The sequence below is a fragment of the Vipera ursinii genome, assembly GCF_947247035.1.
Source record: "Vipera ursinii genome assembly, chromosome: 2".
Taxonomy (NCBI): Eukaryota; Metazoa; Chordata; class Lepidosauria; order Squamata; family Viperidae; genus Vipera; species Vipera ursinii.
The window spans coordinates 170571151-170583823 of NC_139513.1; the positions used below are offsets into that span (position 1 = coordinate 170571151).

The window sequence follows — 12673 nt, forward strand, 5'->3', positions numbered from 1 at the left end:
AAGGTTTAATGGTCTTTAGAAGTGTGTTCACAATATGACCAAAACAGACACATAAACAGAGCCGGCACCATGATGGAAAACATTTTTGCAAATGGATCACTCCAAGCACTTGGGCGATAAGAATTCACAAATCACATCGGTTGTAAGGCATCACTCTGCCAAAAAGGAGGTGATGCAAATCTGGGTCCAAAGATTTAGCTGACTTAAGAAAATAGGTTTGGGGGCTTTTCCCCGCTCTTCAAGTGAGCTCAGTTCAAGAGAGACAATTCAGAACTGGGCATCAGGCCTTGGCAATCTCTCCTTTTACTTAAAAATCTGAACTGGTTGCAGGCTACCTCCTAACTCCACCCTAAAAGCCTCCCTTTCTCATTTTCTCCCAAACCATGTCCAGCTTGCAGAAAATTAAAGGCCTGTCTCCAAAAATTATAGAGCAGCAATTCCAAACAGGAACAAGAGACAAGATGGCAATCTGACTTTCTAAATTCTACTAGCCAGGAAACACATGAGAGCTCTTAGATCTTGGAAAGGAGAAAACCATGCAGCCCAGTTCCGTCTCTTCAGTTAAGACCCAGATAGGCCACCAGTATCAGCATGGAAATCAGTACCTCTGCATGGCTATGCAGATGGCTCTTCTGCCCTCTATCCCATCCACAAAGAGTATCCGAAATCCCTGCTGACCCAGGGGTTCCACTCATAGAGGAATTACTAAACAAAATCTCAGCATATAAAAACAAGACTGCAATGTACTCTTAGTAAGCACTACTTAATGGGGACAAGCAACAGTCACAATCCATATATATCAGCTTGCCTTGCAGTGTGCCCCCTCCTTTCCTCCTTCCTGGCCAGGGTTACAATGCAAAAACCAAGAAATGCTGCGAATGCAGTTCAAGGAGGCTGGAGTGGGTGCTGGTTGAGGCCATGCAGGATTCTTTGCCTGACCATCCCACCAACACCCATAGCCCCAGGCCTCTCGGAAGCTTCTGTACACACGATGGGCCCATATGGAACGCATTAAGGGTTCTGCAAAAGGAAAAAGGTTGGAAGGAGGGAGGAGAGGCCAAATGTGGGTGGTGCAAGCAGGATGTATCCTGCCCTCACCCTGCTTGTCTCTCTGTGTGTGCATGTGTGTTTTGGAGGGGGAGTTAACGCTTTGCAGTTCAGGGAATAGTGAGAAAGCAAGAAACAAAATGGTTTAAATTAAACAGGGATTAAAATATAAGCAACTATTAGAAACAGCGGGAATTCCAGTTTCCTAGTTCACTAGAGAGCAGACATCTCAGCTGGCTGGCTTGATTGGCTGTGCTTCTGTATCTATCAAACTCACCGTTCCCCCATCGCCTGTCCTAATGTAATGTATCATAAATGATTCCCATTTCATTAGCCATCATTCTTGATTACACTATGAAATACTAACCTTAGTGCTGCAATGATCAGCATCCCCCAAAGCTGCTTTAGTAGACTTTACGGATCTCTGCCCAGAGCAATGTAAGATCTGTGGGGCAGTGAGGCAGGCTAAAATAACAGAGCGAACCAATGGGGAGAGAAGGGTATTAAAAGATTCATGTCAAGAACATGTATGTGTAAAGCACAAGGTTATGTTGAAATTCCAGTGGCTGAAGGGCTGTAAGATTTGGCAGAAGCCCTGCCCCACTGGTGGAACACTAGATGTGCTATGCCATGACTTCCCCTAAAATAAGAGTGGGGCACTAAAATGAGGTAGAAATGTGGGAGGAACAGGCAGCAAGAGGAAGAGCTACAGCCTAACCTACTTTAATTCTGGTACCACCTGACCCTAGTGATGCGATACACACACACAAGTCTTCTCCATTCATTCATCCCAAGGACAGGATCTGTTGTTGCCCAGGTATACACTAATAAAGTGCATAATTTGAGTGACAGAATGAGCAGCATAGAACTATCTTTCTCTGGCCCCAAGTCACACTCACACACACACCAGGATGGGTGATCTACACGAGCAAGTAGTCAGGAAGGTGAAGGTCAGATTGGGATAACGGGTGGTGAGAGAAACCAATCACACTAAACAAAGGTTTGCTTAACCATGGTCAACTGAATCACCGGTGGCTATGTTTGCACAACATATTAAGCCAAAAGCAAAGAAACCACAATGGCGCTTAGCATGATGGATAGTAAAGGTAAAGGTTCCCCCGCACATGCGTGCTAGTCGTTTCCGACTCTAGGGGCCGGTGCTCATCTCCGTTTCAAAGCTGTCCAAGGACGTCTCCGTGGTCATGTGGCTGGCATGACTGGACGCCAAAGGCGCACGGAACGCTGTTACCTTCCCACCGGAGTGGTCCCTATTTTTCTACTTGCATTTTTACGTGCTTTCGAACTGCTAGGTTGGCAGAAGCTGGGACGAGTAACAGGCGCTCACTCTGCTACGCGGCACTCGGGATTCGACCTGCCAAACTGCCGACCTTCTGATCGACAAGCTCAGTGTCCTAACCCACTGAGCCACCGCGTCCCTTGCATGATGGATAAAGTCTATCAATAATTCCTGAGGTTGGTTACAGGTGTGCACAATGTAACATTTGGTGGTTCAGATTGGTATAAGGTAGCCTCTCTTGGGCACCGTTTATTTGGAGTCTGCAGTACTTACATGAACAAACCAAGGATGCTGTGCCAATTCTGTTATATACAGTATGGTTGCTACACTATCCTTTCCTAAACAACTTTCTCTATTCTGTATGGGAGTTTTACCTTTGCCAAAACCCTGGCTTCTTATCTCCAGCTCTACATCTTGCATTTCTTCTATTCATCTAGTCTTTCCCTCAAAATATCTGAATTATTTTCAACCTGGATCTTGGAAACAATTATATGGAAACAACAGTTATTATTTCCCATCATTATCTTCCTTTTTTCCCCTTGCCCTCATATGATCCACATCTTTGCAGAACTGTATAGATTGTACACTATTGTATTTTTGTATAGCTTGTAGTTAACTTATTAATTCTTATTCAACGTAGAAGTCCTGTCCAGGAATAGACCAAGGGTCTTCCAAGTTAGGATAGCATATACAACCATCTCTATACTCTATACAACCATCTGAGACAGTGGCTGCTTCTGAACATTACTTGCCAGTTGCACAATTTAAATATGCATCTCCTGAATAGTATTTCTTTTGCCAAATTCCTAATCTTGTGACATCATACAATTTGAAAGGGGAAAGCTCAGGCAAAGTCACTCCCAGATTCTTGCAACCACATTAAGAGGTGGCATAACGGTCTCAGCACAGCGGCAATGCCAGTGGGATGTCACAGTGACATATCCTGGGCATCAGGATTGGTACACTTTATTTGCTGACCCAGCAAGCCTTGGTGCTTTGTTGTTAACAAACAAGGTGTACTGTTCCTCAACAATCTTCCCCTTTCAGCTTAGGAAAGTTTTTCTCAAGTCTCAGACCGAATTTTCCCCCTCTCCATGCTGAACCTGGCAGCTGCCGCTGACACAGTGAACTACAGCCCCAGAGTTCCCCAGCCCGGCCTCTTTCTAAAAATAGCACTTCTCACCCAGATGCATGGAAAAAATGGTGGGGCCAGACAGATCAGACTGTAGACACTGAAAGACAGCAGCAGTTCCCAGAGGTACTCTCAATTTTCTACTCAAGGGTTCCTTAATGCCCCCCAGTACCCATCTGGACGAGCTTGGACAAGCTCAAGTGCTCTGGCCTCTTAAGGTGGAAAAACACACATCTCACAAATCAATCAAAGCAAAGTTCAACAGGAATTCTCTTGCACCTTCCCCGTGGAAAATAAGCCACCATTAATTTCAAGAAAACTTTCTAAATGGCTGTGGTCCACAGGTGAGGCCTGCCGGCTTACTCAGTGGTACCCCAAACCCTCTAGACATCTCCAAAACAGCCTTACAGACTGGATTTACATATCACACCAAACCATAATGTGTCTAACGATATTTTGTTCATCATATTAGAAGTAGCTAAATTCTCACAGCACATGAAGTCAAGATCAAACAAACTACATTAGTGATGCTACTCCCAGATCTGGAATGCAGGCTTTTTGGTTCAGCCCTATACAATAGGTCATAATGCTTGATTAAAGAACCAGTTAAGATTCTCAGTACTTCAATAAAGCCTAGGAACTATTGGATCACTACTTCCCCTAATGTGACTGCAAGATTTAATAGGGATTTATAATTGAGCAAGCTCTTAGTTAATCTCTGGGAGTAAATGGTACTGGTTGTTTAGTGAGGCAAATAATTATAATACTGTACAAGAATAATTATGACTCAATTCATAAAAATACAAAGCCACTGCTTGTTTAAAAATGGTTCCCTGAATAAGCCAGTTTTGGCTAGGTTCACACAACACATTATATCAACCTTTGTTTTACTGGTTGGGGACTCAGCTTATTATGTGAACTCAACCAAGATTAAAAACAATAGCACTGCATCACAAACCTATTTAATCTCTCTTCAAAAGCAAGCCCTCTTTAATTTACCCTCTTCACAGGTATCTACAAGATTTCAGCCTCAACATTATTCAGTTAAAATTTAATCCCACATTTCTTGATACACCTCAGTTCAATTACATGAGGCATTAGCTGAACTGCTGAAACAGACATATTTAAGCTTGATTTAAAACTCTGGGGTGTTCTCTTCATCAAACATGCATTTTTAAATAAACATGAGTCTTTTTTTAGGGCCCCAAGCTGATTTTCTTTTCCCATCTATTTTGGCTTTAATCTGCTCTAACGATCAAAAACATTAGAGGTGAGCAACAAGGTAAGCACCTTTTCTCTGCTTTTTCCTTAAAAAGCTCCTTGGATATTTCTCTTTCTCTGAGCCAACCAGTGTCAAGTTCCTCAGACCACATGCATCTCCACAGCAGGAGCTAGAAGGCCTGGGCCTTTTGCCTCATCTTAAGCCAGGCTCTGGCCCCCAGATAGCCCCCCTGCGGCTTTGCCTGGAGCCAGGATGTGGCTTTGTTTTTATGTCAACCCAGCAGTTCCTCAAAGCTTTGTAAGGAAGGAGGATAAGGGAGATCAGAAATGCAGCTACTGATCCTGGAATGGGGAAGAGAGTCAGGAGACAAAGACGGTTAGCACCTAATCAAACAGCATCATGCCAGTTGCTCCTGCAGGAATGTAAAAAAAGCCTATAAACAATCATTACTTATACAGCTGACCCTTCCCCATTGTAAATTGTCTTCCTACAACTTTACGTACTTGCCAATTCCATACAGCAAAGGTCCTGCTGATTCCTGATTTTTTGGAGAGCTGATCACCTCCCAAAGTGCTCTACAAGTACTACAGTACTTAACACCCCAGCCAATGTGGCCACTGGGTCTGGGAAAGCAAACACATCTGGAGGGTGCCAAGTTGGGACAATCTGGACTAGTTCCTAAGGAGCACAAGATTTCCAACACACTTCCTGTTAAGCAAGACATTTTGCATCCAAGCCATGCCAGTCAGCCACCCCGTTGTAGAAGCAACAAGCCAAGGATTCCTTTGTAACTGAAAACCTGGACTGCAAAAAGGAACAGATACCCATATAGGCAGAACTTTTAAGCTGGGTTCCAGTTGAAGTGAACAGACCTGCTTAAGAAGTCTTTAATCATTTAGCCTTCCTAAAACAATGGAGAATACTTAAGAGTCAATAACTTGAGGGGTGGGAGTGAGAGACAGAAGCACACCAGCGAACCCCTATTCTCCCCCAGCTGTAAGGACCCTTCTGTGTTTGCAACTAGGTAGAACTTATGACACTGCACTGCCACCCAGCAATTTGGGCCTGGATCACTGAGGGCAACCAACACCACAATCTTATTTATGGCAGCCCTATGTCTTCAGTCCACTGGTTGCTGAAGGAAAAAGGTCTACAGTTTCAAAAGCTCAGTGTGTGGAAAGCTAAAATTCCTGGTTTTTCCTCAGCCCAAAAAAACAAAAGAAGAGTCTAGTGACTAAACCATGATCTGGAAGGATTAAAAGGAGGGAACAGAGAGAATAGACTAGCTGCTGTTGTTGCGGTACTAGAGACTGTGTATTTCCTAAGATTGGAAGGAGCAAACTGGGGCCTTCATCCAAGCTGTGTTGGCTTTAGAGATGAAAAGCTTGTTGGGTTTGTATTGGTTTCTCTCCACAGTGGCAGGACCCACCCCATGCCTTTGCAGTCTTGCCAGGTGTTGGTTGAGGCACAGGGGGAGGGGGGAAAAAAGAAAGACACAAAGCTTACTCTGGTCTGAATCAACAAAGGAAAGGGGCGGAGATGGAAAAGGTTTGCCCCATCTCAGGGAAAACCAGAGCCAAAAAGGCCCCCACTGTGTATCCCATTTCATCTCCCCCCTTAGAGTTATGCTCTGAAGCCAACTCTGTAGGCCTCCATTCAGTTCTATAGCCAGGAGGAAGCACTGTCTCTGGTAAGGCCTGATGCCTGGTATCATAAGAAAGCTTTAAAGCCAGGTTGCCTATCCCAATTATTATGAAGGAGGGGGGAGAGTGACAAGATACCTTATTCTCAGGTCTAATTTTCTGTACCTGAGATATGCCTAGGTGTGTTTCACAGCCTTCCTCAGGCCGCACACTGCTTCTAAGAATATCAGACTTGCAAGGGTGACTCAAATGTGTCAATATCTCCTGTGAGATTTTTCACATCCATGGAGATGTGGCGAGAGAAGAGACACCAACCTGCACACTTGCACCTTGATTGGGAGCAGTTTGGCGTCTAACTCAGAAGATATAGCATAAAAATCCTGTACTGTACAGAACATGACATATGATTAATTCCTTGTTAAAAGCTCTGAATTTTTCTGCATCTGTTTGCATGGGTGCTAATTCATGGTTTACTCAATTAACCAAGTTTTTTGCATGCCTATGGCTAAACTACAAATTAGCCATACAGTTGTACTTTCACTACACTGTGACTGGCTTTTTACAGTTCAGCATGTCATGTGAACACAGACAGAGAACAAAGTGGCAAGGAGTTCCGCTGATGCAATTTACATAGTCCCAATATAAATATTCCAGATATAGAAACTTTGGCAACAAATTTACTCAATCAATATCACCAAGTTCAATTGCCTGGCTATGGAAGTAATAGGTAATTACCTATGCAAGGGTGGAAGAAAGGAGATAAATGAATTGCATTTGAAATCAAAGCAGTTGTTTTCCTCAGCAGTGTTAAAAAAAATCCTGGGATTAAAGAGTGCTGAAGCTAATATTCCTGCAAACATCTCTCTTCTGAACCTCCTCCATTTCAATTTAACTGCCGTGTCTCTTTGTTCCGAAAGCTGCCTGCAGTTTTAGGGATTTGAAAAGCAAAATGGCAGGATTGTAAAAAAAAAAAAAAAGAAGAAGAAGAAGAAGAAAGGGGAGGGGGGGACTTTCAGAATGAAAGGCCAAGCCAACTATTCTAAGAAGAGGTGGAAAATGGGGCACAGGAGAAACAAGAGCCACACTTCTATTGTAAGCACTTTGGGGCAGGAGCCTAAAACGGAATGTCTCATTTTTTTTAACCCTACTACCTACAACGATGGAATTATTTTAAGCACAGCATTGCTTTTGCTCCCTTCCCCGGCAGAAGGAACGAAAGCTCCCCTCTCCATACCACTTTTTTTTTAAAAAAATCTACTTTTAACTCGAAGCTGCTACAAATTACGAAAATGAAATTCCACAGCGCTTTTTAGCTTTAGCCTTTGCGTTACAAGCGCCCCAATATCTTTGCCAGATTCCCCGTATTTCTCTTTCCAAAGAAAACAAATGTATTTTTCAATTCATAGCATCCCGCTCCCCCAAACTGCAGAAGAAAACCCGCTGATTCCTTCTGAGATACAGGCGCTCCCGCCTTTAACCATTAGGCATTACTTCCCTTCGCTAAAGATGACCCCCGAAACCAAGCACTTCTTTTCACAGTACGACTGCACCCGCCTTCACTCGGCGTTAAGGAGCAACTGCTTCTTTATTTGTAACCCAAAGCACATAAGCCCTCGCCCCAAAAGAAACACCCTTCCCAGTCCTCTGGCGCTTACCAGCTCGGATTTGGGGCGAAGTAGTCGCTCCCCCTTCGATGTGATAGGAGAACCTCATGGCTTTGAATTGCTGGGAATATGATCCACTGGGTTCCGGACTGGGCATCCCCATCACGCTGGCTCTCTGCATGTCTGTACTGCCACCCCTCCCTTCTTCAGTCCCCTCCAAAATCCCCCCGCGATCGCCCCCCAAACGCCAGGCTGCTTGAAGTCTCCATCAAATTGCCCCGACCTCCTTCGGCAAGGCTCTCGATTCGACCGACTAGGACGTCTCTAGAGCCGGGAAGGGAAAGAGATCGGGGGTGGGGGGGGGGGGTGGGGGTGGGAAAGGCGCGGGAGGGAGACGAGGAACCCAGTGGGTTGATGTCGTTGCTTTCTAAGACAGATCTTTGCAACAAGTCGGCACAGCTCTTTGCAGGAAGTGTCGCCCTGGCCAGGCAGGAATGTATCAGAAAGCTTCAAGCTTATCCACGTTGGAGGCGTCTGCTGAGTCCTCCGCACTCCCACTCCCCTCGCTTCCTCCTCCTCCTCCTCCTCCTCTTCCTCCCTCCCGCGCTCTCTCCACACCGACTCCTAAGCTGAGTGGGTTGGCTTTCTCGTACTGCGGCGCCAGGCGTCGAGAGCGGAGTGCGTGCAAAAGCAGATTTCAATCCCTGCTCGTCGGCTCTTGGCTTTTCTTCCTTATAACTGGATAAAAATGGGATTTCATTAGCCACACACAGCCATGGAATATCTCTTGGCTTTTACCGCCTCCCCGAGGAGGAGGGTATTGGATTCCCCCCCACCCCAGCCGCCCCTTCCTATCCGCGAGGATATTGACAAAAGTCTGAAAAAGAGGAGGTGTTGGCAATTTGTTTCTCCCCCTCCCCTACTTTCCTTTCTCTGTATTGTAGCACCATTTGTTGTTGTTGTTGTTTTTTTTGAAGGCTTGGGCAGGGCAAAAGGCAAACTTTGATCTCTGATACCATTTAAAAGAAGTGCACATTGTTAATGTGCGTGACAGTGACTGCAGATTATTACTATTATCAACCCCAATCAATCCACTGCAGGATGAAGGTCTGAGGGTTATGGACCATAATCCACCATGGTAGTCCAATGTGGGTTAGTAGGTTTATGGCAGACATGTCAAACACAAGGCCCGGGGGCCGGATCCGGCCCGCGAAGTGGTTTCATGCGGCCCGCAAAGCCATCCTGGAAACAGTGAGGGAACGGCCCCCACTGCCTTGGCCCTGGCCCAGAGACCCTCCTTCTGCCAGAGACCCCCAGATCTGTCCTACTCCTGCCCAGGCCCCCATAGGCACCCTTGATGCGAACGATGTAGAGCTGGCCACGCCCACCCAGGAGGCCATGCCCACCCAGGCGACACCCACCCGGCCCCTTGGGGGCAACCGCAGTGCTGATGCGGCCCTCAATGAAATTGACTTTGACACCCCTGGTTTATGGTTTTCAACTTCCCACTGACTGGCCTAAAGTTATCCAGCCAGCTTCTCTGCCCAAAGGGGTCTAGAACCTGGTCTCCCACTTCTAGTCCAGTGCTTGAACCATTACATCTGCTTAAACACAGAGATATTCATTTCTTTCTAACTCCATAGTTTGGATTCAGGAATTTATCTTTCTCGCCTTTCTAAACTTTCCAGTCATCTCCAAAATGTTAAATCCTCCCTTTATTTCTCAATCTTAAAGCAGTCATGCAGTTTTCATAATATGCATGGGGTTTTTTTTTGTTCCTCTTTCAAGCAAGTTTCAAACAAACAGTAAACATTTGATCTTGGCTTGTTTACCAAGTACTTTTACTTGTGTTCACATCAGGACTGAAATCTCTTGGAATTTTTGTTTCTCAAGAATTTCAATGAAATTTCACAATTCTCAAATGTTTTCAACTCTTGTTGTCAGTTTTGACTTGTTTTTCCTCAGACCAACTCCTACTATTAAACAGTAGAGTAATAACAATGGTAGCAGAGCTTGATAAGAATTGTATGGCCTTGAAATCATATTTGGCTGTCTATGCTTCAAACTAATTTCCCCAACATGAGGAGGAATAAAAGTCAATGCTTATTTAAAATACTAGCAAAAAAAAAACCTCTTTCGACACACACACCATTTTCCTTTTTTTAAATCTTTAGAAGACTTTGTCTGCTCTACAGAGGATGGAGAAAGAAAACTCAGAAAATATGCTTGCAAACCACTACAGCTGTGATCAGTCTAAACAATGTAAAGACACAAAGCATGGTTTTTGCCAAGCCAGGAGCTACATTAATGAGGAAAGGCAGCTTTTTCCTACTGTATCTAGGCATCATGATATTAAATCAAGCTACCCTTGGTTTCTTTTGCTGCTGTGTGGAACATTTTTCTCACCATCAGAAATCAGCCTTGAAAATGGTTTCCTGGTTTGGCTTTTCAGGATTTGGTGATCCCATGATAGCTTTGGTTATGATAAGGACACAATGAACCACATACTCATCAACCACATTCTGCGCTTGCATGTTGCACAAACCCAGCCTCTGGAGTCATCACATCTCTTCTACCCAGGTTTCAAAATTCTGTTGAGCTCTGCGCACTGAATCTTTTGCTCCCCTACTCCCCTCTGATCCATCCTGCTATCATCTTGAGGTAATTGTGGCATTCATTGCCACAATATGTGATGGTGCTAGCCTCTAACCTGGTTGGGTTTAAAGAATTTGGATAAATTCAGAGAGAGGAGGTCAATCAAGGGCTGCTAGGACAGGGTTAGGCAACCTTGGCTCTTTTATGACTCGTGGACTTCAACTCCCAGAATTCCTGAGCCAGCCAGCCTGGCTCAGGAATTCTGGGAGTTGAAGTCCACGAGTCATAAAAGAGCCAAGGTTGCCTAACCCTGTGCTAGGATGAAGACTCCTCTGAGAGTCGGGGTCTCAGAAGTATGCTTCCAATATCAATTGTAGGGGAACCAATGGTCTCTACATAACTTGTGAGTGCCTCAGAAGCACATGAGAAACAAAATGGTGGACTAGGATGGCCCTTTATCTGATCCTGCAATATTCTTATGTTCTTTAAACTGTACCTGGCAAATACTAGTTTAAGAACACTTCAGAAAATTTGGCAAACTAATGCAGCTTATAATTTACTAATCATAGTTAAGTAGCTAAATAAATCTTAATCAGTTTGATTCTCACTAGATGCTAAGCAATAGATAATGTTTATTCTGGCCAAGGGCTGTACTGTTTCCCTTTTTCCCCCCAATGTCCCTTGGATCCATAAAATCACAAATTGGAAGGCTGAATTTTTCTTTTATGTAGTGACTTTGATAGACTAGGAGCGACACAGCATCATAGCATAGCTTTATTGCAACAGGAACAGAACTAAATGAGCGACAGGTAATGGTCGGTACTTATACACTTAAGCCCTCAGGTGTTCACCCAATTACCTGCCTGGAATCTCCCGCCCAAATACGAATGTTCCAGCCGAAAGGATTGGGTCCCCTGAGGGCTAGCCTCAGCTTGGCAGGAAATACCCGCTTAGCTTCTCCACAATAGGTGGGGGTCAATGACTTAGCATATTTACAATATAGTACATAACATTTTCCATTTGTTTTCTAGTTTGTTTAACAAGCATGTTGATGCTACTGTCTCACATCCCATTGTATCCATTTAACAAAAGTTTTGTTGCTTACATTATTGTATAAATCTAAAATGGCCACTCTTGAAAGTTTGGCTAGATGAGATTTTCTTTCTGGAAACAAACCCAGGTCATAAAAGCTGGTTTGCAGAAATTGAAAATCCATTAAAATACTAAATTTGTATAAATACACTTTTATGTTAGGACTACAGGTCTAGGTTGCAAATATTATCCAACTGCTAGATGCAAGCTGTGGGCTAGAATTTTGTGTATCTCTTTGTAGCACTGCTATTTCGTAGCTTTACAGTTCAGCAGCCCAATTTTGCACTCAGATCTAGACTTAGTATCTAGGGTCACACATTGCGCTAAATTATATTATAATTTATCTGCTTTGATTCCTATGCATCCGAGACCCTAAATATGATAGTATATAAAGCATAATTTATGGCATATCTTGTATAACACTGATTAACTATAGTTTTGAACACACCATAGTTAAACATGACATTGCACTAAGTACAGTGTGAATCCAATCTCTGAGTGTTTCCATGATACACTGAAGTATACTGTACTGTAAAGAATCAACAAGCACACACTAACCTATCTCTATCCTGTCTGACTCATTGATCAGAGATGGAAACTGACCTGTAGCCAAGTATGTTTTGTAAGCTGCAGCATCTGGTTCAAACTCCAGTTTCTGCACAGCAAATTGACAGTATTGATCACTTCCGAGATTCAAATAACATACAGGTTGTCCTCAACTTAGGACAATTGAGCCCAAAATTTCTGTTGCTAAGAGAGACATTTGTTAAGTGAATTTTGCCTCACTTTACAACCTTTCATGTCACAGTTGTTAAGTGAATCACTACAGTTGAGTTAGTGACACAGTTGTTAAATGAATCTGGCTTCCCCATTAACTTTGCTTTCAGTAGGTTACAAAAGGTGATCACACGACTCTGGAACACTGCAACCATCATACATGTGAGTCAGTTGCCAAGCATCTGAATTTAGATGACGACCATAAGGATGATGCAACAATTGTAAGTGTAAAGAATGGTCTAAGTCACTTTTTCCAGTGCCACT

The 12673-nt window shown here is 43.9% G+C and overlaps 2 protein-coding genes across 2 annotated transcripts in view; one reads left to right on the forward strand and one right to left on the reverse strand.

Annotated features, from left to right (window-relative positions):
• Window positions 1-8147, reverse strand: part of FGD1 (FYVE, RhoGEF and PH domain containing 1) — a 64329-nt gene extending 56182 nt beyond the window's left edge. The window contains exon 1 of the mRNA XM_083356727.1: window positions 7997-8147. Within this exon, the coding sequence (XP_083212853.1) occupies window positions 7997-8126 (130 nt within the window). The 5' untranslated portion in view covers window positions 8127-8147. The remainder of the gene's footprint in view (window positions 1-7996) is intronic.
• Window positions 1-12673, forward strand: part of GNL3L (G protein nucleolar 3 like) — a 58792-nt gene that overhangs the window by 4836 nt on the left and 41283 nt on the right. The gene's annotated exons all lie outside the window — the stretch shown is intronic.